At 40.4% G+C, this 25,992-nt stretch overlaps 1 protein-coding gene across 1 annotated transcript; it reads right to left on the reverse strand.

Moving 5' to 3' along the window:
* Positions 1-5,182: 5,182 nt before the first annotated feature.
* Positions 5,183-5,674, reverse strand: LOC142173498 (secreted RxLR effector protein 78-like). The gene has a single exon (XM_075239096.1). The coding sequence runs from the start codon at positions 5,672-5,674 to the stop codon at positions 5,183-5,185; it is 492 nt and encodes a 163-aa protein (XP_075095197.1).
* Between the last annotated feature and the right edge of the window lie 20,318 nt (positions 5,675-25,992).

The raw sequence follows: 25,992 nt of genomic DNA on the forward strand, positions 1-25,992 counted from the left end.
CCATGTCTATAAGGATCCAGCTAATCAATCAATCAGTCGCCTCTATTGCTTTTAGTATAATGCTCATCTAGATATCATGACTATATGACCTTAATTAATCAATCTACTACTTCCGTTACTTTCACCATACTGCCCTGCCTTAGATGACATGCCTCTAGGGATAAAGCATTATAAAATCAATTTCAATTGTCAATTGTTAGAAATCCTGCCTATAGGATACTGTTACCTGCCTAAGAAACATGTTTATAAAATCAGTGTCGTAAACCTTTAGTTTTCAAACAGCCTTATTGCCTCATCGCACGAACAATGTAGATGTTATGCCTATAGGGTTGTAATACCTTTAATCTACAAATTCGTTAGTTTAAAGCTGCAACGCTAGAAATCAGAATCACACAGAAACTATGCCTATAGGACTTAATGACTCTAATGCGTCGGAAATTGTCTACTGCCTAACTTCCCGCGTGCATTTGTTGTTTATGTGTGGAGGTTAACTTGAGCCTTTGATTGTACTTATGTGTAGTCCTATATGTTTTGAATGTGCGCTAGTTTTATCATTTAGAGCATCCTAAGTGAAGTCTAGAACCACCCAAATAGTGGTCCAAAACCTCATGGACCATAGGTATGGGACAGGTAGTGCACGCGTAGGGTACGACCTAGAATTGAATTAGAGTACCTTTAGGTAAACAACTTTAACAATCGGGTAGCGGGAGATGATAGTCTGTGCCTGCTGAATAATATGAGCAACATCTACCTCAAAGGAGTTGTGAAGTATTATTTATGTTGCACGGGGTGATCCTTTAGGCTTAAAAACTTAGGACCCCTCCCCCCCATTTTCTTTATGTTTTTATTATTTACACTTAGTCATTAACATAGATCAATGTAGTTATATCTCTGTAGTCATTAAGATTTGTACCGAGTCTCACGTGCCCTAATAAGACTCTTCCACTTGTAAATTTCCCTTTATTTATTTGATCCCCTAGTCTAATTACGTAATCCACATAGTTTAAAGTTCGGGTGGGACCCACAGTTGTGGACCTCGAAGAGTGCCTAACACCTTCTCTTTGAGGTAATTTGAGCCCTTACCCGTTTCTTTGGTGATACAGATTAGTCAAACAAAGTTACTTGCAAATAGGTGCCCTAACGCGCCTTAAAAATCGTTAGGTGACGACTCTTCTATTTTAATACCTCCCTTAAAAGAGTTTTCACACGTCGAAACCCGCTTTCATGAGCAAACGGGGCGCGATAGCATGGCGACTCTGCTGGGGATTACTTAGGCTCTTACCATAATGAACTTGACTTATGTGGATTACTTTCTTTGTCTTAAACTGCTATTATATGTACATCCCTTTCCCTATTCACCTTTATTTGTTTTGAAACGCTATTATATGCATATCCCTTCCCTTATTCTCCTTTATTTGCTATGACATGTATGATATCTCTCCATCTCCTTCATCTTGTCTAAGACTGCTATATTGTGACTCTCCCATCCTTATTTCCCTACCTACTTCATTACGTTCTCGCACATTTTTTCATGAGCTAAGCTGACTTCTCTCTTTTGTCTTTCATTTTTTTTCTCCTCATGTTCACTTTTACTATTACTGCTTTTACGTACTTTTATCATGCAAATACTTGGCAATGTGTTATTATTTTCGCATAAAGCATGCTCCGCGTCATACTCCACTCATGCCAATTATCAACATAGAGGCACTTGATGAGTGTCCGCGCTTTCATGTAATCACCCTTCTTAAATTGGAAAGGCTTATTTGTGGTAGACTAGTCGATTAGCGGTGTAGTCGACAGTCTTGTGCCTTTCCCTCTCAAGTTGTCCACTTGGGAGTACCAGCCTAGACCCTTCTTGAAACCCTACTCCAATTTAAAATGTACATGCATCACGCTAAACTTAGTACGGGTTGAAGTGTTTTTAATGTAACAACCCGCTAAGATGAGCCTTGTCCAAAGTCCGACAGGATTTACACAATCCTAGTGGGCACTATCATATTATGTGCATTACTTGGAGAAAATGTGCCAACGTGTTGATCATTATTGCGTTGTAAGTAGTCAAATCTGTAGGGGGAAAGGGCTAACCTTTATTTGTTTGCAGAAAATGAAGCACAAAATCCCCAAGTTCGGTTTGGTCCAGAATATCCTGCCTTTGCTACTTGACTAGTGGAAAGACATTGTGCCTTGTGACAAGAATCATGTGTGAGAAGAGTACTTGGTTACCTTCCCTCTTTGTTGAATATTCAACCAAATAGGGAGTTGATCAAGGACACCACCATGTTCTGGGACGAGAAAAGAGATGTTTTCCGATTTGGCAATATAGAAATGACTCCTCTCCTAGAAGAAATAGGAGGTTTCACCAAGTTTCCATGGGATAGTCTCGGATTACTGGTACCAAAGAACCATACTCCTCACGGTTTTCTAAAAATGTTGGGTTTTAAGAAAAATGACAAACTGCTCTGTCTAAAGAAATCATACATTCCTTTTGAATTTCTCTATCAGTGTTATGGGCATAGCAAGTCATATCATCTTCACCATGATGAACTAGCCATTACTTTCTTAGGATGGGTGCATCGCTGGGTTTATGTGTTCATTGTCTGCTTCTTGGGGTTGTTGATATTTCCAATGAAAGGAGGAATGATTCATACTCGCTTAGCCATGGTCGTCAGGACCTTAATGGATGGCATCGAGGGACAACTTACACTATCATCCCCAAGATCTTAGCTGAGATGTACCGTGCTCTAGATCGGTGCAAGAAGAGATTCAGACACTTTGAGGGTTGTAATCTATTGCTACGAGTCTGGCTGCTGGAACACTTTCAGAGAGGAGGGTACCGTCACTATATAGCTAACCATCACCCAAAGAAAATAACATTTATTCCAGACAGGTTTGCAAAGCCTGGAAATGCTGTAAGTTGGTTGTGTTTCTTCAGCAATCTGACAGACAAGCAGGTACATTGGATGTTTGATGGTTTCCTAGTAGTGAGTTCATCATTAGATCGAAAGGGACTACGCACTTTGTGCTGATCGGGCTGTGAGGTATCTACCCTTACGCTCTAATAAGGGTAATAAGATAAGCCGGAAGAAAACAAGTCATACCTCGGGTTTCCAATATGGTCCAGTACATGGCAGATTTCAAAGGAGATGTCATTCCGTTCAAGTTCGAAGCGCAACACATGTGGAACCAAAAGATTATTATGGAAGGGGAAACTATTAAGCCAGACAGGTATCACGCCAGTCATATGTACTACTATCTGTCATGTCTAGAAGACGATGTAGTAGGGGACATCAAGCCACGAGTTAATCTGAAGGGTAGGATCATAGATGTAGTGGCTGATGCACAAGTTAATTACAAGAGGCTACACAAAAGGGTGTTTGAGTCCGAAGCAATAAGGGAATGGAAGGAGATTGCCACTAAGTCAATAGTAAGATTAGAATACCTGGAATAAGGACTGATGGAGCTAGAAGGGAAGATGAGGAAGAGACTCTCGGATTGTCAAGGCATGGACCACGATGAAGGAGGAAATCTGGAAAAAGCTTACTTACTGTTGGATATGCGTGACCTAAGAAATCTGATTGATGGGGTCAAACGAGCCAAGCATGGGGAAGGTCCTTCAGGGACCCAGTAGATTAGGAGATGATGTTCTTTACTACGTTCTAGCTTAGATTAGATTTCGATGTAATAAGGCTAAATGCCATTAGTAACTTTATTATATTATTGTAGATTTAGTAAAAGTTTGTTTTGGCTCATTTTCACATTAATGAAATGAAGCAAATGTTCGCACCAATTTTCTCCAAGTCTATATGTCGCTTAGGCCGACCTCAGGCACAAAGAGGTCCCAAAATTAGGACACAAATTATTGCATGACTTTGTGAAACATGTTTAAATATTGCGAACACTCTTTTATTTCACCTTACTGACTTGGTTTGTATTTTTTTTTGGTAATTAATTAGGCTTTTTATTAATCACCAAAGCAATTACAAATCATTAGCTTAGCACACTCAGCCAGCTAATTTAAAAACAAAATAATCAAAGATGTGTAGATTAAGGAAGAAACTTAGAAAACTAGCTTTTGTATTAATCATTTTAGTTCCCCAACAGCTCTGCGGCTACAAACACATGCTATCTCTTTTGCCACTCCTTCACATTCTCTGGCCACCCCTTCAAAAACTCTTGCATTCCTCTCCTTCCATATGGAATATATAACTTTATCTTATATCATCTTAATGAGTTTGGTCTTTGGTTGTCTTCCCTTGTATACTTTTAACAATCTCTTGGAATTGTAGTTCCCAGTTACTGCCACCATAGAGTTGTTGTTGCGCCCACTTGCTGACTCTGTTCCAAATTTCCTGAGCATATATGCATGCAACAACTAAATTATTTCTTATTTCATTGTGAGCTTGACACATTGCACATACAGCTTGTACACTAAGGCCCCATCTCAGCAATCTATCCATTGTTAGAAGTCTGTCCTGACATTGCAGCCATATTGTGAATAAGGCTTTTGGTCTTGCAAAGTTCTGGAACACTAGTTTTCTCCACTTTATTTTTGTGTATTCTCGAATCGGTTGTAAGAATATTTGTTTAATGACATTCTTATGTTCAGTAATGGTTCTGCTCAGCTGCCCAATAGTGTCTCTTGCTCCCAGAATTTATCTAACCATCCAACTAGAGGTTTGTGGAATAGTCATAGTTCCCAAACTCTGAACCTTGATATAGTAGGCATGGATCCATTTTATCCAAGGTCTATCATGCTTATGAGACATATCCCAGTGTGTCTTTGCAATTGCAGCATTGTTCCATACCTGGAGATTATGCAAGTTACGCCCCCTCCCCTCCCCCCCGTAGACTTAGGCAGGCAGACCTTCTCCCAAGCAATAGTGGCCTTCTTTGTAATTATATCACCCCCAGACCACAGGTAGCTTCTGCAATGGGCTTCAACTATTTGTATCACCTTAGCCGGTAAAGGGAAGAGTTGATCCCAATAAGATTGGATCCTAAATAACACTGTTTGAATCAATTGAATTCTCCCAGCATATGATAGTTTCTTTGCCGTTCATGAAGAGATTTTAGCCACTATTGTTTCTATGAGGGGTTGCCGCTGTACCATGGTAAGCTTCTTAGTGTCTAGAGGTACCCCTAGATATTTAAAAGGAATTTCACCTAGTGAGTAACCTAGAAGTTAAACTATAGCCTCTTTCTCCCTCTGTGCCATTCCCCCACAATAGACTGCACTTTTGGTTAAGTTAGCTTGCAAGCTTGAGGCTGCTGAGAAAGTAGTAAAACATGCATGAAGTCTCTGTACAGATTCACTGTCTCCTCTAGAAAACATCAACAGATCATCAGCATAGCTTAGGTGAGTGATCCCCAGTCTTCTACACCTTGGATGGAATTTATAGCTTTTCTCATGCTGTAGGTCTTTAAGTAATAGACTCAAGTACTCCATGGCAATGGCAAAGAGAAAAGGAGACATAGGATCTCCTTGGCTCAAGCCTTTGGCTGCATTAAATGGTGCAACTGATTCTCCATTGAGTAGAATAGAGTAATTAACTGTTTTGATACAGTTCATTACCCATTTGATGAACTTTTCTGGAAACCTCAGTCCTTCAATAACTTGCTCTAAGTAGATCCACTCCAATGAGTCATAAGCTTTTTGTAGATCTACCTTTATCATACATCTGGGGGAGATATGCTTTCTACCATAGATTTGATAAGTTCATATGCCAGAATGATGTTGTTTGCTATCTTCCTTCTTGGAATAAACCCTGCATGAGCCTTTGAGATGATGTAGGCCATAACTTTCTATAACCTACTGGTGATGACCTTAGCAATAATCTTGTATAACATTGTACAACAAGCTATAGGCCTATAGTCTTTGACTGAATCTAGACTTGGAACCTTAGGCACCAGAGTAAGTGTAGTGTAGTTTATAGCTTTATACAAGGTTCCTGTGGTGAAAACAAATCTTGCACAGCTTCACAAACTTCATTCTTAATAATGCACCATGTTTTCTTGAAAAATACAACATTAAAGCCATCAATTCCTGGAGCCTTATCGTCTCCAATTAAGCTCAATCCTTCATAGATTTCCTCCTCTATAATTGGGACACAAAGCTTTAGCTGTACAGTATGTGATAAGCAAGGGCCATTTCTCATTACCAATCTATTCACTGCTGGTAGTTGTGATGCTGCAGTTCCTATCAAGGATTTGTAAAAGCTAACAAATTCTTCTTTGATAGCTTCAGGATCCTCAAGATTGACCCCCAACAATGACTTGATCTCAGTTATTTGCTTCTTCTATTGCTTCTCTTTCATTACAGCTGAAAAGTACTTAGTATTTGAATCCCCTAGTTTGTTCCAGGTGGCTGTTGACTTCTGCTGTAGTGCACTTTCCTCTATCAAGGACCATTTTCCAGTTGGATCAGATAGATTTTCTCCTGATCAGCCAATGTATCAGAGTAAGCACCCCCAGTTCTTCTTTAATCCTTTTCAGGTTTGATCTTGCTTGGTTCATCTTCTCTGTAATCCCCTTGAACTCTTCTAAGTTCAACTATTTAAGTGCACGCTTCAAGTCTTTCAATTTGAGCAAGATATTCTTCATTTTCTCTATAGCCTTGTTTCTACCCCACTTTGTTTCCACAATTTGCTTGAATCTGAGGTGTTCTATCCAGACATTGAAGAACCTGAAAGTAACTTTGATGTTTCTTCTGGCTTCTCTCATTGGGATGAGAATGGGTGTATGATCAGATATGAAGGGTTCTCCATATACTGCAGTCAAGTGCCCATATTAAAGCATCCATTCATCATTGGCAATTGCCTATCAATCCTGCTACATACTCTATCATTCCCTCTCTGTTTGTTTGTCCAAGTGTAATATTCCCCTTTCCAAGGAATCTCATTTAGAAGTAGTTTGTTGCGATATTCAGAGAAATATTTTAACTCAGCTAATGATACAGTTGTTCCAGACAACTTATCACTAGGGTGTAGGATTGCATTGAAATCCCCACTAATTAGCCAAGATTTATTGATCATAGGTGCCATTGCTTTCAATTAATCCCATAATGCTTTCATTTTTTCTACTGTATTAAATCCATATACTACTGTAAGTATACAATCTATTCCATTCTGCCTTCCTGTCACCATACAATGAATAAATTGACTTGTACTAGCTAGATTATGTATGTTATAGGCTTTAGCATCCCATACTACACATATTCTTCCATTCCTTGCATCTCTGTAGTTGCTTATTCTCTCCCAACTAGGAACAATCTTGTTGGCAATCTGTGGTGCTTTGTTTTCTTTTACTCTAGTTTCTAGGAGTCCAGCTATTTTTATGTGATTTTCTTTGAGATACTGCTTTAGTTCCTTCTGCTTGTACCTCTTATTTATTCCTCTTATATTCCAGATAATCCAAGTCATTGGGCATGTTGTTTCCCCCCTCCTGTATCAGGGGGTTTCTGGCCTTATCCTCTGTGTCCTCCTTCATGTAGCACTTGAAATCCATTCTTTGTTGAAACAACTACATCTAGGCTTGGCCAAATTAAGTTGTTTGTTTGTTGTTCTGTACTTTTACTCCCACTTGTTGTTGGCTTATCAACTTGTTTGGGAAGTTGTGGTGTTCCTTTTGGCTTAACCTGCATCCATTCTCCTCCTTTAGCCTCTTTCCCCTCATTGATAGGCTGTTGATCCTTTTGATCCGTTGCAGGGTGTTGTATCAGCTGTCCATTTGTCCTCCATGTAGGAACTAGTCTTGGTCTCCTTCTCCTTTATAAATGATCTACCTTATCCTCATATGGTGCTTTGGCACAATTATGTCCTAATTTTAAGCACTTGGCACAAAAAGCAGGCTTCCACTCAAATTCAATAGCCTGCTGAAATATACTGCCAGAGGGATCATTCACTGTTATTTCATTAGATAGCTACTTTGTGACATTAACTTCAATGAGGATTCTAGCATAAAAGACCCTAGTATGCTTGGTGGTGCATCCATCAGCAAATAAAGGGTTGCCTAGTGTGCTAGCCATCCTGCTCAATGAGTTACTCCCCCAGCAATTCATAGGGAACTTAGGGAACTTGACCCACAGAGGAATGTCTGTCAGGAACTCAGCTTTAAAGTCAAAATTAGGAGTCCATTGTTTGAGAATAATTGGTCTACTGCTTATGGTGTATGGACCTCCATGTAGTATGTCTTGCAGATCCTCAATACTCTGAAATCTAATAATATAGTAACCCTCTTCATGTAGATAAATTTCAGGTTCTGCTACAGCATTCCAATATTGAGCAATATATCTACACTTATAGTTATAGCCCGACTTTTCCCCAATCACATAAACAATGGGTGATTTCCTCCATTTTTCAGTTTCATTTTTAACCTCTGTTTTATCTAGGTCAACGACAAATTGGCCATCCAAATTTTCATACCATGTTCAACTATTCGATTCCCAGCAAATAAGGTTGTCCTTGGAGCTTCAGGTACAGCTTTCGGCGCTAGAGTAGGTGGGTCAGCTTTCTATTTGCCTTTGTCCGATGGAATCTATGGTATGTCCTGCATTTCCTCCATTGTAATCGTTACCCTAGATTTCCCATTTGATTGAGCGATGCTCTTAGCTGAATTTGCTGAATTTGGTGCCTCAATCAGTTGATTTGGGCTCAAATTAAGCATCATCGATGCCGCTACTTTTGTATTTTGCGAACCGAAATCGAGTGACCTAGCTGGAAGGTTCCTAATTGGGGTCACTACCTTTTGTGTACTTCCTTTTTCAAGGGTTTGTGCAATCACACTTGCACTGATGGAGCTTCCTAAAGTAATAGGTGGTTGATTTTTGAATGGTTTTCCTCTCTTCTTAGCCATGGCATCCACGGGTCGGTGGCATAACCTACACCGAGAGCAAAGCTAGAGAGAGGTTTTGATTGCTTCTAACTTGGTTTATCTTTTCTTTTTCTTTATTTTTGATTACTCATGTTCCCAATAGGTTGGTTCGTGCACACTGGCATCACCATCATACCACACCAGATCTAGAGGTCCTCCACCACCTCCTCCATCTAGCGACCCGAAAAGCAAAAGCAAGTGAAAAGGAAAAATGGATGATCTAAGCGGTATCAAGAAAGACAATGCCGTTGTGGCGAAAACGTTGAAACATCAGATGGCAGAAGTACTCCGGGGCAGAATAAGTTGGTCTTATGTTTGGAACAAAAAATCCTGGAATTACAGGCTGAGCTTGATCAGGTCTGAAATCTGGCAGACCTCTCCCTTACCCTCAATGTTCCCGACATCAACCAGCAAAACCCGACTACCCAGAACCAAACACCACCACAAAACGCACAAAATCAGAATCCACCACCCATAGTTCTGAACCCTCCCGTACCACACCAGTATCATAATACCGCACCTCCCTAGAACCTTAACCCGCCACCAGTGCCAACCTCCAACAACACTACCATCATCCAACTCAATACCCGTAAACCACCACTTATCACACTCCCCAAAATGCACCACAACCTACTCCCGATCCCCAAAACTCGACCAACGACCACCCGTATACCCAAGTTCCAGGAACTTATCAAAGCAATCCGATACATGTGAAAACCTTACCCCATACCCCGCAGCAAACCCTATACATACCCGAACCAACTAAGAAGGACCTGCTCATTAGAAACATGGCAGAGGAACTCAAGAAACTCACAAGGAGAGTCAGAGTGTGGAAGGTGGGAAAGGCATTGAAGGTCTAAATGAGAACCTATGTATTCAGCCGGATGTGAAACTGTTGGAGGGTTACAAACCTCCCAAGTTCGAAATGTTCGATGGTACTGGTGCCCCGAAGGTGCATCTGAGAACATACTGCGACAAGCTTGTAGGAGTGGGTAAGAATAAACAAATCCACATGAAACTATTCATGCAAAGCCTTACAGGAGACGCTTTGTCTTGGTATATCAGTCAAAACCTCAAGAAGTGGGTTAATTGGGTGGATATGGCATCAGATTTCATAGATAGATTCAGGTTGAACACGAAAAATATGCCGGACGATTTCTACATTCAGAACCTCAAGAAGAAGCCGACAGAAACCTTCCGTGAGTATGCTACTCGTTGGAGATCAGAAGCCACAAAGGTAAGGCCAGCACTTGAAGAAGAACAAATGAACAAGTTCTTTGTTAGGTCTCAGGATATCCAGTATTGAGAAAGGTTGATGGTCATCGAAAATCACAAGTTCTCCGACATCATCAAATTAGGGGAAATAATAGAAGAAGGAATCAAGAGCGGGATGATAACTAATTTTGAGGCGCTGAAAGCCACAAATAAAGCCTTGCAATCCGAGGGTATCTCAAAGAAGAAAGAAGTGGGTGTCGTGATGGTAGCCCATGAACACCTCCACCCACATATCAACCCTCACCACCAAAATACCAATACCCTGTTAGCACCTACCATACCTACAACACTCAACCTACATATTACTATTCAGCTCCACCCGCCCGCCAAAACTACCCAAAATCAGGCCAAATTTCAACCGCAGACCACCTAGACAATACACCCCACTTGCTGAACCCATAGCCCAACTGTATGAGAGACTGAAGGTCGCCGACTATGTCACCCCCATTCCTACTATGGTTGTGAAAACTCACTCACAATGAATCAACCCTAACAAAACATGTGCTTATCATTCAGGCATGAAGGGCCATACCATTGAGGAGTGTCGCACGTTGAAAGACAAGATTCAGACGTTGATCGACACTAAGGTTATACAAGCAAAGGAAGCTGCACCAAATGTTCGCAACAACCCTCTCCCGGATCACAAAGGTGATGGAGTGAACGTGATAGAAACTGATGAAGAGTGGGATCAGGAAGGGTCCATTAGACTCATTCGATAGTGAGACGGTACTAAACTATCTCCAGTCACCCTCACGCCAGTTGTGGTACAAACCCATGTGCCATTTAAAGTTGAGGTAGGTACACCTTTCACTATAATGGTAGCTCTCACACCATCTTACAAGTCTGATGCCATCCCGTAGGATTATGTTGCGGAAGCAAGGTAAGGGGAAAAGCCAAAATGGAAGAAACATGTGTCGCGCAAGGTATGACTAGGACTGGCAGAGTTTACACACTTGAGAATCTGGGAGGAACGAGCAAGGAAACTGCACATAAGCAACATGTTGTTAAGACTGTTATTGACAATCTATGGAGGAAGATACAAGCAAGGGAGTACTCTGTTGTTGACCACCTAAACAAGACTTCTGCTCAGATATCCATCTTATCACTATTGCAAAACTCAGATGCGCACAAGAATGCTTTGATGAAGGTGTTAAGTGATGCTTATGTACCCTCCGGCATCGCTAGTGGAGAGATGGCTAACATGGTCGTATAGGTATTGGAGAGCCACAAAATCACTTTCCATGAAGATGAGTTACCACTAGAAGGACTGAGTCACAACACGGCGTTGCACATCAAAGTGCAATTCGAGGACAAATTCATCTCCAGGGTCTTGATAGATGGAGGTTCGAGTATGAACATATGCCCACTGACCACTCTAAAGAGATTGGGTAAAGGCCTGGACGAAATACGAATGTGAAGCATGAATGTGGAGGCGTTCGGTGGATCTCAGGGAGCCATTATCAGAGAAATCAACCTCGATCTATAGATGGGTCCAACTTGGTTTGAGGTTGAATTCTAAGTGCTAGATATATCCTCTACTTACAATCTATTGTTGGGACGGCCATGGATACATGCAGCCGGGACAGTGGCTTCAACTCTGCACTAGGATGTGAAGTTCGAGTGGAATCATCAGGAGGTGATCATTCTTGGAGATGGAAGCAACCCCATCTACACCAATCAGAACATTCCATTCATCGAGAACATAAGGACGTTGGGCGAAGAAATATATCACTGCATTGAATAGGTGAACGCGATTGAAAAGGATCGATGGTGGAGCAAGAAGATAGAAGTATATTGTTGTGGATGTGATATGAACAAGGCAATGGTCTTGGCAAAAAGCTTCAGGGGATCACCAAAGCTATACAACCACAGTATCATGGCACAACCTTTGGACTCAGATATGAATATACATGGCAAGAATATCAGTATTGGACACTGCCATGGCGTGCCCCTTATTATCTGCTGGAACAACTCGTATCACCGCTGCACCAGACATTCCATCAAGCCGACATGATGTGGGGAACCGAAGAAGATGAGGTTTTGGCCGGTATGAGGAAGCTGTTTCTAGATGAAGAAGACATGGACTGCAGTGCAATTATTGGGGAGGAAGAGGATGAATACCTTACTATTCAGACAATGGAAGAGGGAGTTGTTCTAAAAAACTGAATCGTTGCACTATCTCGGGCTCGCCTAGTTCCTGGGTAGCCTGGCAAATTAGCATGAATTATTTTCAAATAGTTTTGAGCATTTAAGACATTTTCAGTATTTCATTTTGAAATAATTACTCAAGCCATCGAGTCGTACTTGTTGACATTTTAAAGCTTTAATGCATTACTGTTTTTCATATTTATTATTATCTTTCTACATTCTTTTCAGCATAATTATTACATATCCCGATGAACCTATGACTGTGACATGTAATGAGACAACGCAACATAAGGACAATGATTCGAAAGATTGGGAGGATGATATAATACCTAAGGAAATCGTCAAAGAAGTAGAGGATTTTGAAAATAAACCGATGTCTAATTTGGAAGAGACTGAGGCCGTTAACTTAGGAGATTCTGAAACAGTCAAGGAAACTCGTATAAGCATTCATCTATCACAGTTAGAGAAAGAAGAGTATATAAGGTTCCTAAAGGAGTATGAGGATATCTTTGCATAGTCCTACGACGATATGACAGGCTTGAGCACATCATAGTAGCTCATAAGCTACCCGTCAATCCCATGTGTCCACCGGTAAAGCAGAAGCTCAGAAAGTTCAAGTCAGATGTGAGTTTGAAGATATAGAGGAGGTCACCAAGCAAATCAAAGCCAAGGTTCTCAGAGTGGTTGAATACCCGACATGGTTAGCCAACTTTGTGCCAGTTCCAAAGAAAGATGGGAAAGTTTGAGTATGTGTTGATTACCGAGATCTGAACAAAGCAAGTCATAAGGATGATTTACCTCTACCCAACATACACATACTGATTGACAGCTATGCTAAGCAAGAACTCCAATACTTTGTGGATTGCTTCACAGGATACCACCAGATTTGGATGGATGAAGAGGGTGCCAACAAGACCACCTTTATCATACCATGAGGAATATATTGTTACAAAATGATACCGTTTGGTTTGAAGAATGCTGGGGCCACCTATATGAGGGCCATGATGACTATCTTCCACGACATGATACATAAGGAAATAGAGGTGTATGTGGATGATGTTATCATCAAATCTAAAAGGAGTCCAGATCACATAGCATATCTGAAGAAATTTTTTGATCGGCTTCGAAAATACAACCTAAAGTTGAACCTTGCAAAATGTACCTTCGGAGTCCCTGCTGGAAAATTGTTAGGTTTCATCGTCAGCGGCCGAGGTATCGAGTTAGATCCGTAAAAAATCAAAGTTATCCAGGACTTGCCACCGCCAAAGAATAAGAAATATGTGATGAGTTTTCTAGGGCGCCTCAATTATATCAGCCATTTTATAGCATAATCAACGGTGATATGTGAGACAATCTTTAGAATGTTGAGGAAATATGCTGCAACAAGCTAGACTGAAGAATGCCAGAAAGCCTTCGATAAAATCAAGGAGTATTTATCTAAACTGTCCGTGTTGGTCCCACTAGAACCAGGAAGACCTCTGCTGCTTTATATGTCTGTGTTGGAAGGAGCCTTTGGTTGTTTTCTAGGACACCATGATGAAACTGGAAGGAAGGAGCATGTGATATATTATCTTAGCAAGAAGTTCACGTATTACGAAGCCTGATACTCTTTATTTGAAAGCACTTACTGTGATTTGACATGGATAACCTAGAAGTTGAGACATTATTTCTGTGCATACACTACATATCTCATATCAAGGATGGATCCGCTAAAATACATCTTTCAGAAACCCATGCCTACGAGTAAGTTAGCAAAGTGGCAGATATTACTGAGTGATGTCGACATCATTTATGTAACTCAGAAGGCAGCCAAAGGGCAAGCATTGGCGGATCACTTGGTAGAAAATCCCGTAGACGGAGAATACGAAACACTGACAAAGTATTTTCCCGATGAGGAGGTATCGTTTGTAGGATAATATATTATCGAGGCATATGATGGTTTGAGGATGTTCTTCGACGGAGCAGCAAACTTCAAAGGAGTGGGCATCAGAGCTGTCTTAGTATCAAAAACAGGTCAACACTATCCTGTATTCGCAAAACTCAGGTTCCCGTGCACCAACAATATGGCAGAATATGAGGCTTGCATCGTGGGACTCAGGTTGGCCATTGATAAGAACGTTCAGGAGTTGTTGGTAATTGGAGATTCACATCTATTGGTGCACCAGGTTCTAGGAGAATGGGCTATGAAGAACACCAAAATATTTACCATACCTGCACTATGTACAAGAGCTAATCAAGAGATTCACAAAGATAGAGTTCAAGCATGTTCCAAAGAATCAGAATGAGTTTGAAAATGCATTAGCCACTTTATCTTCCATGATACAACACCCAAACAAGAATTTCATCGATCCTATCCCAATAGGAATTCATAAGCAGCCAGCTTATTATGCTCATGTTGAAGAATAAATTAACGAAAATTCGTGGTTCCACACATCATAGAATACTTAGAAAAGGGAGAATATCCAGAGCACGCTACACACACTCAGAAGTGCACGCTTCGAAGACTGGCCAACTATTTCTTTCGAAGCGGAGGAATTATGTATAGAAGGACTCCTGATTTGGGATTGTTGCGATGCGTCGATGCCAAGGAGACATCTAGATTGCTCAAGGAAATACATGCCGGAACTTGCGAACCCCACATGAATGTTTTAGTTATTGCTAAGAAGATATTAAGAGCAGGATATTTCTGGATGGCTATGAAAACAGACTGCATCAAATATGTTCAAAAGTGTCACCAATGCCAGATACATGCTGATATGATATGAGTGCCACCTAATAAACTTGATGCAATGAGTTCGCCCTGGCCTTTCTCTGCTTGGGGTATGGATGTCATCGGATCAATTGAACGCGCTGCTTCAAACAGACATAGGTTCATTCTAGTGGCTATAGACTACTTCACGAAATGGGTTGATGTCGCATCCTATAAGGTTGTAACTAAGAAGATTGTAGCAGATTTTGTTCCGGACCGCATTGTTTGCCGATTTGGAGTACCTGAGTCAATCATTACTGAAAATGCCGCCAATCTCAACAGTGACTTGATGAAAGCCATGTGTAAAACATTCAAGATCAAGCATCAAAACTCTACAGTATACAGGCCGCAAATGAATGGAGTCGTAGAAGCCGCCAACAAGAACATCAAGAAGATATTGAGAAAAATGGTAGACAATTACAAACAATGGCACAAGAAGCTACCGTTTGCTTTGATCGAGTATCGCACTATTGTTCGTACATCCACAAGGGCAACTCCATATCTATTGGTTTACGGTACTGAAGCCGTTATTCCTGCCAAAGTAGAAATCCCTTCCTTAAGAGTGATACAAGAAGCCGAGCTCAGCGACGCAGAATGGGTACAAAGCCGATATGAGAAACTGGCCCTCATTGATGGAAAAAGAATGAGTGCAGTATGTCACGGTCAATTCTACCAAAACAGAATGGCTAGAGCTTTCAAAAAAAGGGTCATGCCTAGATAATTCACACTATGATAGTTGGTGCTAAAGCGGATCTTCCCGCATCAAGATGAAGCCAAAGGGAAATTCTCACCCAATTGGCAAGGGCCTTGCGTGGTTCATCCGAGTATTAACAGGAGGAGCACTTATACTTGCAGAAATGGATGGAGAGATTTCGCCAAAACCTATCAATTCGGACACAATCATGAGATACAACATTTAAGATTATGTTCGCACTTTCTATTTGTTATAACTGAACTATGCTTGACCTGATTCCCATTTAATAGGGAATACGTAGGCAGCCCTGTGGGTTTGGTCACATCATAATAAAATCTTCATTTCCCCTATGGTCAGAAACAGGGGCAAGAACTCAAGTTTGTAGGATCTCATCATGTTTGGAACCGCCAAGGAAGGTATGCTAGAAGTATGCATTTAAATTGGGGCAGAATTTTGAGGAGGATCCTCAAAATTCCGAGTAAGAAGGTTGCGATGTCTCAAAAGCGTGTCACAGTCATCAATTCAATAAAATTATTTGCTCTCGTGTATTATCACATATTTCAAACAACTACGGTTTTCAAAACAATTTATCAAATGCATGTTTTTCGAAAATTATGTTTCTATAGCAGCCAGACGTTACCCGGGGTAACTCAAGCAGGGCCTCCAGACAAAAGAAAAGGCAAAGCAAGGAATCGAGGGCACGAACCAACCTTTCCCCCACAAAACTCATGACTTTTCTTTGAACGCTGGAACAATGAACATAATAGGAACGTCCGCAAATACATACACACAGCAAGATCACTATCTTCACATCGACAAAGGGCGCCAAACATAAACACATCAAGCTAAGAAATGTTTTATTCTCTTGAATTTAGCCATTTGCTTTTCTTGCATAGGGCTAAGCACTGCCCTCATCATCACATAAAGCTAAGCACTGCCTTTCCTTGCCAGAGACTAAGCACTGTCTCCACTCCTTGCATAGGGCTAAACACTGCCCTCACATTGCATAAGGCTAAGCACTTCCTTTCTTTGCATGAGACTAAGAACTATCTCCATTCTTTGCATGAGACTAAGCAATGTCTCCACTATTGCACAAGGCTAAGCACTGCCTTTCTTTGCATGAGACTAAGCACTGTCTCCACTATTGCATAAGGCTAAACACTGTCTCTATTCCTTGCATGAGGCTAAGCACTGCCTTTCCTCGCATAAGGCTAAGCACTGCCTTTCCTCGCATAAGGCTAAGTGTTGTCTCCATTATTTAAGCATTGTCTCCACTATTGTATAAGGCTAAGCACTGCCTTTCTTTGCATGAGACTAAACACTGTCTCCATTCCTTGTATGAGGCTAAGCATTGCCTCTATTATTGCATAAGGCTAGGAATTGCCTTTCCTTGCATGAGACTAAACACTGTCTCCGCTCTTCGCATCGGGCTAAGCACTGCCCTCATCTCACACAAGACTAAACCTTGTCTCATCTCGTTCTCGCATAAGACTAAACATTAGCTGTTTCCTCTCTCAAATGATCGATATCGCCACATCTTTGCATCTCATGGGCTGAAAAATTGCCATATTTTTCGAAGGCGTCATAGTATGAGGGCATCATCCGCAAAGCCCAAAGACATCATACCATGGCTGGAGAATCTCTCAAAATTTCATATCATTATTCAAAGGCGTCATGGTCTAGAGGAACCATCTTCATGGCCCGAGGACACCATTCCATGGCCGGCAAATCCCTTGTCATACACTTCATGGCCCAGTACGTCATGGTCTAAGGACATCATCCTCATCATCCGAAGGCGACTTTCATGGTCCAAAGGGAATTTGTATCATGTTTAAATTATCGGAATAATCCATATATATTCGCATGCACCGTGTTTTAAGTTTTGTAGGTAACTCGCGAGGTAACCGTTCTACAACAAGGAGCAAGTCTTGCTCCGGTTTCCATTCACAACGTCCACATCCTTCGATCACCTCAAATGTAACCGATGATCAACAATTGATTACCCTTTGTTCTATAACCATTGAAATATTTTCCTGATACATCTGTAATGTTCAAATTCGCATTCATAGCTCCTATCTGTTACTTACAACACTATCCTACCCAAAAGATATTTTTCATTGCATATGACCACTCTTATAACAACTCTATCGGTTTTATTCGCCTTTAGATCCAGCTTTACACACGGCCTGATTCCCATAACACCAGGGATATGTAGGAAACTCGAGAACCAGGGTTCAACCCTCATTTTAAAAAAAAACATCATTCCTCAGTCAATTCGGATAAAATTGGTCATCATTTTCTTTACCCGACAACTCTTTTATCATTCCCGGGTAAAGAGGGGCAACTGTTGATACCCAATTCTAACCTCATATTTTTCAAATAGTATATATACTTTCAAAATATCATTTTTTACTTAATCTAAAAGATTTATACAAGTATTTTTATAAATTGTTTTAGGCTTTGAAATTAATTTTCTTACATTTTAAATTACATGAATATGCACTAATTACCCTTTAATTTATTTTGTGATGACTTAATTATCCAAAGTTTTCATTTGCATCCACAAATATGTCTCATAATATTTTACTTTATTTTTATATAATTATAGTTGTATTTTAAAGCTATTTTATATAATTTTGCAATAATAGCCTAAACTTTACAATTAATTGCATTTATCATTTTGTTTAGGGTAAAAAAATATTTTTTATATTTTTGTAATCTTCAACTATTATTTTAAAATATTAAGTCTCACAAATAGTACTTTTTATATTGATTTAGTTATTTTATTAAATTATTTTTCCGTAATTTCTTTTATTTAAAATCTAGCCCAAAACTAGGCCAATTTTCGAACCAAAAGCTTGTCCAATACTCCCACAACCCAAACCAAGCGTCCCTTTAAGCCAACCCGATCAGACTCCTTCCAATAACCCGCCCCGATTCCCCTTTGATCATGGCCGGTGATCTTAAATGATCAACATCCCATAATAAACCAACCCATTTCCTTATATCCCCTCACCCAAACCCTAATCCCATTTTTCCCTCGGTAACCGCCTCTATACTCTCTCAAACCCATCCCTCACCTCACAAACCCTAGCCGCCTCACTCAAATCACAGCCCCAATCCGATATCACATGGAAATCTTCCATGTTTCCTTTCCTTTATTGCATACACAAAGATTCTTACAATCTCTTAAATATTACAATGTGTTTGGTACTGATTTATTTATGGAAATTTATCAAAAGGCGTTCATTCGACTCTGATTCTGTATTATCGCCATGTTCTTGACTTGATACATTCACCACCAGGTTATATGAGTCTAATTCAGTGAAATTTTCTAACTATTTGGTTTCTCCATCTTGAACTAGGGTTTACCTAATGTTGCTCCTAATCCGATTTTAAATCTATTCTGCATGCTATTATTTCCTTTATTATGTTTGATCGATCGTGTTTCCTTATTTGTTCGTTAAATTTTACTACTATATAACCCCCCCCCCACCCCAGTCCCCTTTAACGGACTTTTAATCGCTGTTGTTCTCTCATACTTTCACTCACTCTATACTATTCTGAATCTACTACTCTTGGCCGGCTTAAAGCCAAGGCTGTCAGAACCCTCTCTAACGACCTCCCTAGTGCGAGCACTGCTCGGAGCTCATTTGAGGCTCATGTGAACTCTGACGCTCTAGGATTTGGGTCTTCTAGCTATTCTCTTGGCTGGTGATATTCGAGTTGTTTCTAACACTTAGCCTTCTCTTCTATTTGTTTGTTGAATCTACAAACTGGTGAATGTCTTGAATTTTGCAGTTCTATCCTCTTTTTCTTGTTTCCAGTGCTTCGTATATCCATGTTGTTCGAACCAATATGACTCCAATATTGTGTTGTAATCATCGGCAGTTTTACCTGCATTATAGCTATTATGTAGTTCTGAATCTCCTAGTGGCACAACCTGCCTAATTATTTAAACTCCTAGGTGTTCAACTTGAATAACTTTGTATCTTTAAGTTTGCTTTGTTGTTCTGCTATTTATTATGAGTTTTTTTCACCTTGTTTTGGATTCTCTCATTGAGATTCCTAGGGAATCGTCTCATACCCAAAATTTGCCTTAATGAACTTCTATTGATAACTCTTTTTTGTGAACTCTGTTTTTATAACTGCTTACATGAACCATAATTTTTATCGCAATGTTTAACCAAATATGTGGCTTTAAGAATTGTAATGTGGCGTTTAGCAAACTCTGTGCTCTTTAGTATTGCCTAGGTTCCCAGCTGAATCCTAATACACTTGTTTTCTGTTTTGTGCATGGTTGACTTGTTTAAGTTCTGAATCTGTCTGCTCTGCTTAACCTTAAGTTGGCAATACCTTCTGCCATGATATTTTTGAACTTGGGAACCTCTGTGTTACACTCAGCACAATTAAGATTCTTATTAGCTACTATTGACCATGCCTACTTGCTTGTCTATTTTCCATTCTTTGACTATGATCATGTTAGACCTTCATGCTTTAAATTCCTACTTTTGAGTCTCTTTTAGGCTAATTCATGCTTTACTATAATCTTGTTGTTCTGAAAACTAAGCATGTATGCTTACTATGTTGACCTAAGTGATATGCCTCCTCAACTCTGCTAATGTTACACATGCTATATCCTTTCACTTGTTTTGAACCAATATTGTCAGTCTTTATGCTAAAACGACTCTATTAAGGTTGTTCTCCGTTGATCCTTCAGCTTTCATAATTAGATCCCCTGCTTGAAATTGCCTTGAGTTCTTTTTTTGACCATATTAATGTGTGAAACTTCTTTAGAAGTAGTCTGTTATCCTGTGATAATCAATCATGTCCTCTAAACTTTGAAAATTCAAGCATGAACTCTTCTTATGTGTGTCCTGCCAATATGTCACATGAATTTATCTATACATCTTGGTGATAATTAGCTTTATAGTCCTAAGAAATAGGTGTGCGGACTTCCTTCCTTGTTTAGTTAGTTCAACATATAGTTTGTTGCTTGTAATCATGTCTGAATCCTTCGTTTGGGCTTGGTGTCTGTTCTATGTGACGTTGGGCTTGGCTGTTGGATTCAGACTATCGCTAGTCTTATGAGCTGGGTTTTTAGTCTACTGGAGTTGTCGAAGGCCTAGGAAAAGCATTGGGTTATCTGTACTGGGCCTATCGTTGGGCCTATAATTGTCTTCTTCTGTAGCTATTCATATTTAATTTGTATTATTTCATTCGGGCTATAATAACTTGTAATAACGAATGATGAGGAAGTTAATGAAAGGGACTGAGGTATTCTAATGCTTGCACAAAAGGGTAGAAAACATGACTATAGGGTCTATGTGTTCTATTTGTTAAAATGTCCCCAAGGCCTTATATGTTATTTAGTTTAGTGTGTTGTACACTAATAGAAAGCATGCCTATAGGAAATCACACACTTCACTTAACTTGTCTAATACTTGTACACCTCTCAAAGCATGTTAGTTTAAGCATTTATGTACTTGTTTCTCATTGTGCACATTTAGATTTCATGCCTATAGGATGCAATGGAATGTGCTTGGCTAGTCTATATACCATGTCTATAAGGATCCAACTAATCAATCAATCAGTCGCTGCTATTACTTTTAGTATACTGCTCGTCTAGATATTATAGGACCTTAATCAATCAATCAACTACTTCTGTTACTTTCACCACACTGCCCCAACTTAGATGGAATGCCTCTAGGGATAACGCATTATAAAATCAATTTCAATTGTCAATTATTAGAAATCCTGCCTATAGGATACTGTCACCTGCCTAAGAAACTTGTTTATAAAATCAGTGTCGTAAACCCTGAGTTTTTCAACTACCTTACTGCCTCATCGCATGAACAATGTAGATGTCATGCCTATAGGTTTGTAATACCTTTAATCTGCAAAATTGTTAGTTTAAAGCTGCAACGCTGCCTGTACAACTCTGGAACTCAGAATCACATAGAAACCATGCTTATATGACTTAATGACTCTAATGCGTCTGAAATTGTCTACTGCCTAACTGCCCGTATGCATTTGTTGTTTATGTGTGGAGGTTAACTTGAGCCTTTAATTGTACTTATGTGTAGTCCTATATGTTTTGAATGTGCGCTAGTTTTATCATTTTGAGCATCCTAATTGAAGTCTAGCTAGAACCAACCAAATAGAGGTCCAAAGTCTTCTAGACCGTAGGTATGGGAAGGGTAGTGCACACATAGGGTACGACCAAGTATTGAATTAGAGCGCCTTTAGGTAAACAACTATAACAAAGTAATCGGGTAGCAAGAGATGATAGTCGGTGCCCGCTGAATAATATGAGCAACCCTATTACACCTTATATTTTTGTACATAAAACTGCGTCGTGAGCAAACTAATGTAGGACTAAAAATGAGATCATCTTTGAAAATATATAAAATAAGTTAATCATGTTACCTCGGAGGATACAAATATTGAATATCATGAACAACAAGTACAAAGAGGGTCGGAAGGTTCAGAAGCTAAAGGAATTGAAGAAAATAATGTTTCATCGAAAGTCGACAAGTTGGGAATGTTATAACATGTACTTTTGGGGTGAGACCAGGGTGTTTAACATGATAAGGAGGTTATGTTATGAGTTATGTTAGTCGTATGATAGTCTTGTGTTATGTTGTGAATTCAAGCTAGTGGTGGAACAAAAGTTGATGAAAGTCATCACAAGTTACGTTCATAAGTTTTACTGAAACTTTGGGTCAAATGTAACTCCAATTTTCTCCAAATATACTTAGAGTTATGGGGTTTTCCACCCATCAAATTAAATATCTATGAGTATATTTTCTAACACATTAAACCGTTTGTCAATACGATGTTGGAGTAGAGACATATGGGCATTTTAGCGAGACTGCGCAGACTGTCACCTACTTGCTTAAACGAGAATCCAAAAATGGGCCAGTTCGGGTCGTCCAAAGAGGCCTTTTTAAAGGCCTATCCCATTCATATATTAGACTTATAATAGGGTAAAATAACCAGACAAAATCTCTGCAAAAATCCTCCCAACAATTGCCCACAAACCCCAATTGATTTTCTCTCTCTTTCAAGTTCTAATTGAAGGTAAAGCCTAGAGTTTGAAGAACCAAGATAGGAGTTGAGTTATCCAAAAAATAAGGTAAGTTTACTGCTCTCTTTCATCCATTTTCTTCTTATTTAGATGCATAGTAAGTCGTTCTATATTTGTATGAACTCACGGGACGGTGATCGGAAGCCGTCAGTTCGAGTTATTCACTTGTAGCAGACTGTTTTGTGGACTGTTATGTGGACTGTTTTGTGTTGCTGTTGGGCTGCATGTTTTACTTATATTTTGTGGAGTTATGGAGGAGTAAGGGTGTGGAGAAACACCACATAAATTCAGGGTGGTGGTCTGGTCGCTCGTAACATTTTCGGGCTGTTTGACACTACTACGGTGGTCATTTTGTTTATGAAGAGATTGGGGTGTGTTGGGCTATTTTGTAGTATTTTGTGGTGTATATAAGGATGGAAAATAATGTATATAGGATGTTATTGTTGTTCTCTTGTGTTGTTGGTGTTATCTTGAATTTGGAGGAAGTAAGGATTATAGGGGAGATGCCGCCCGTTTTAATACAAAATAAGCTTGTCGTTTGTTGTGCGATAGTTGTACCTTTCGTAACCTAATGATAGTATTATTATCGTTGTTGTAGATTAAGGTGCGAAGAGGCGAGTTCAACCTGGTGATTGGAAATATTGTGATAAGGTATGTTAAGGCTAAACCTTTTCTTCATTTTGGCATGATCCCGTAACTACATATGTTTGACAACGAGACATAAAGAGAAGTTTGTATTCATGAATTTATTCACATTATCCTAGTCTCAGAAGTTACAATATTCTCCCTTATCAAGACTTTATATTCAGTTAAGTATTATTTTCTTCCAGTCAAGAGAGTAGGGGGTCTATATATATATACAGTATTACAGTATGTTTACCACCATCGAGCTATAATCGATGGGCAGGCCCCTATTGGGCAACCTCTGATCAGATGGTAAGTTATATACCGAGCCTACTATGGTCGAGCGCCTATGAGCGAGTCCAGGATGGCTGAGATGCAGAGCCTAGTATGGCCGAGCGCCTATGAGCGAGCCTACTACGACCGAGCAGTTACACGTACCGAGCCTTATAGGGCTGAACATTTATTTTACTTACTATATTGGAGGAGTTGAGTCAGTATCAACAGGTAAATGTATCTCCAGATCATCTTTGACTCCTAGTTACTTTCAGTTATTAAATTATCAGTTCAGTTTCAGCTTTCAGTTACGTTATTGCCTTACATACTCGGTACATTATTTCGTACTAACGTCCCTTTTCTGGGGACGCTGCATTTCATACGTGCAGGTTCAGATAGATAGACGGGTAGACCTCCTCAGTAGGTGTTCCCCGAGTTTAGCCTGATCGGTAGGCTCCACGTCCTTCAGAGTTATCGGGACTAGGGTTTCGTGTACATCTTTTGTATTTATGTATATATGTTATGGGTAGGTTGGGGCCCTGTTCTGATCATAATACATCCATCAATATAGGCTCATTGACATATCCTGTCAGTTAGTGCATTATGTTGGGCTTGTAAGCCTGGTATGTATATTTTGGTAGTTTGTCAGCTGTAGTAGTTATGATGGCCTTGTCAGCCCAACTTTTTATATTGATGTTGAGTCAGCATTAGTTTCCATTCAGTTTTATATTTTGCTTCGCAAATTGGCTTGCAATGTGACCCTATTGCCAAAATTATGACATTATATGTTCAGAGTCCCTTAGTCGCAATTTGGTACACTAGGTTAGTTGAGGCACCATGTGCCGGTCTCGCTCCCAGGTCCGGGGTGTGACAAACTTGGTATCAGAGCTGTTCTATCCTAGGGAGTCTACAAGCCATGGCTAGTAGGGTCTTGTTTATAGATGTGTTGTGTACCACATTATATAAGCAGGGAACTACAGGGCATTTAGGAGTTGGTTACCCTTCTTTCAAATCAAAATCGTGGTGTAGAACTGAGTTATAGGAAATTTGAGTTTAACTTACATGTTGGTGTTTGCATACACAGATGACGGTGACTAGGAAGACTACGGCTAGCTAGAGGGGAGATACGGCTGCAGGTGAGGGGAACAACAGGGCACCCCCAGTAGATGGGTCCCAGTCTGAGGCCCAGGGCGAGACCCCTACTTAACCATTATCAGCTCCTCCACCACCTGAGGAGATTCCTACGGATACTGCACTTCCCCCCTCCACTTCCATCAAATCAAGACTTGAGGAGTGCAGTGCATTTGTTGACACAATTGGTAGCTACCCAGCAACAAGCTAGGGTATCAGCTAGTGCAGGATATTTTGAGTGTCTGGGAGTTCAAGGGTCCGAGAGTTTATTCCTTTGCGTACCCCAAAGTTCACAGGGACAGATCAGAGGGAGAACCCGTAGGATTTCATAGATTAACTTCACAGGATCTTTAGGGTAATGCATGCCACAGAGAAAGAGGCAGTTGAGCTAGCAGCTTTTCGACTCCGAGATATAGCCATCCTTTGGTACGAGGGATGGGAGAGGTCCAGGGTACGTGATGCACCTCCAGCTAGTTGGGAGAATTTTTCAGATGCCTTCCTTCACTAGTACTTACTGCGGGAGATCCGACAGGCTCAAGTCGATGAGTTTCTAGCCCTCAAGCAGGGAATTATGAGTGTTCGAGAGTATAGTCTCTGTTTGACTCATTAGCCAGATATGCACCATACATAGTTGCTACTATGCGGGACATGATCCACAGGTTTATAGCAGGGTTAGCCCCAAAGTTGACCGAGGTATGTGCCACCGCTGCATTGCATGATAATATGGATATCTCTCGGATTGAGGCATTTTCTCACAATATAGAAAGGGGTAGATGTCAGCAGCAGAGTACAGAGAGGACTGAGCAAGGGCAGCGTAAGAGGATGAGATTTTCCAGGTCTCAAGAGCAGTCTCAGGGTAGTTACAGGCCCCAGTACTTCGGACGGCCACCTAGGACTCCGCCACCTTAGTTACAGGGTTATAGGGATGACCGCTATACCTAGCCAGGACCAGGTGAGAGCTCACGGGTGTCGGGTTTGCAGCGACATTGAAGTTCCAAGAAGACATGGTCATTTCTACCGCGGTGTGACATCTGTGGTAGAGGACACTTGGGCCAATGCCGAGCAGGTTCTGATGTTTGTTATACATGTGGGCCTCCAGGGTATATGATGCGAGATTTCCCAAATAGAGATTCCGGAGGC

Source organism: Nicotiana tabacum, chromosome 19 (genome assembly GCF_000715075.1).
Source record: "Nicotiana tabacum cultivar K326 chromosome 19, ASM71507v2, whole genome shotgun sequence".
NCBI classification, from domain to species: domain Eukaryota; kingdom Viridiplantae; phylum Streptophyta; class Magnoliopsida; order Solanales; family Solanaceae; genus Nicotiana; species Nicotiana tabacum.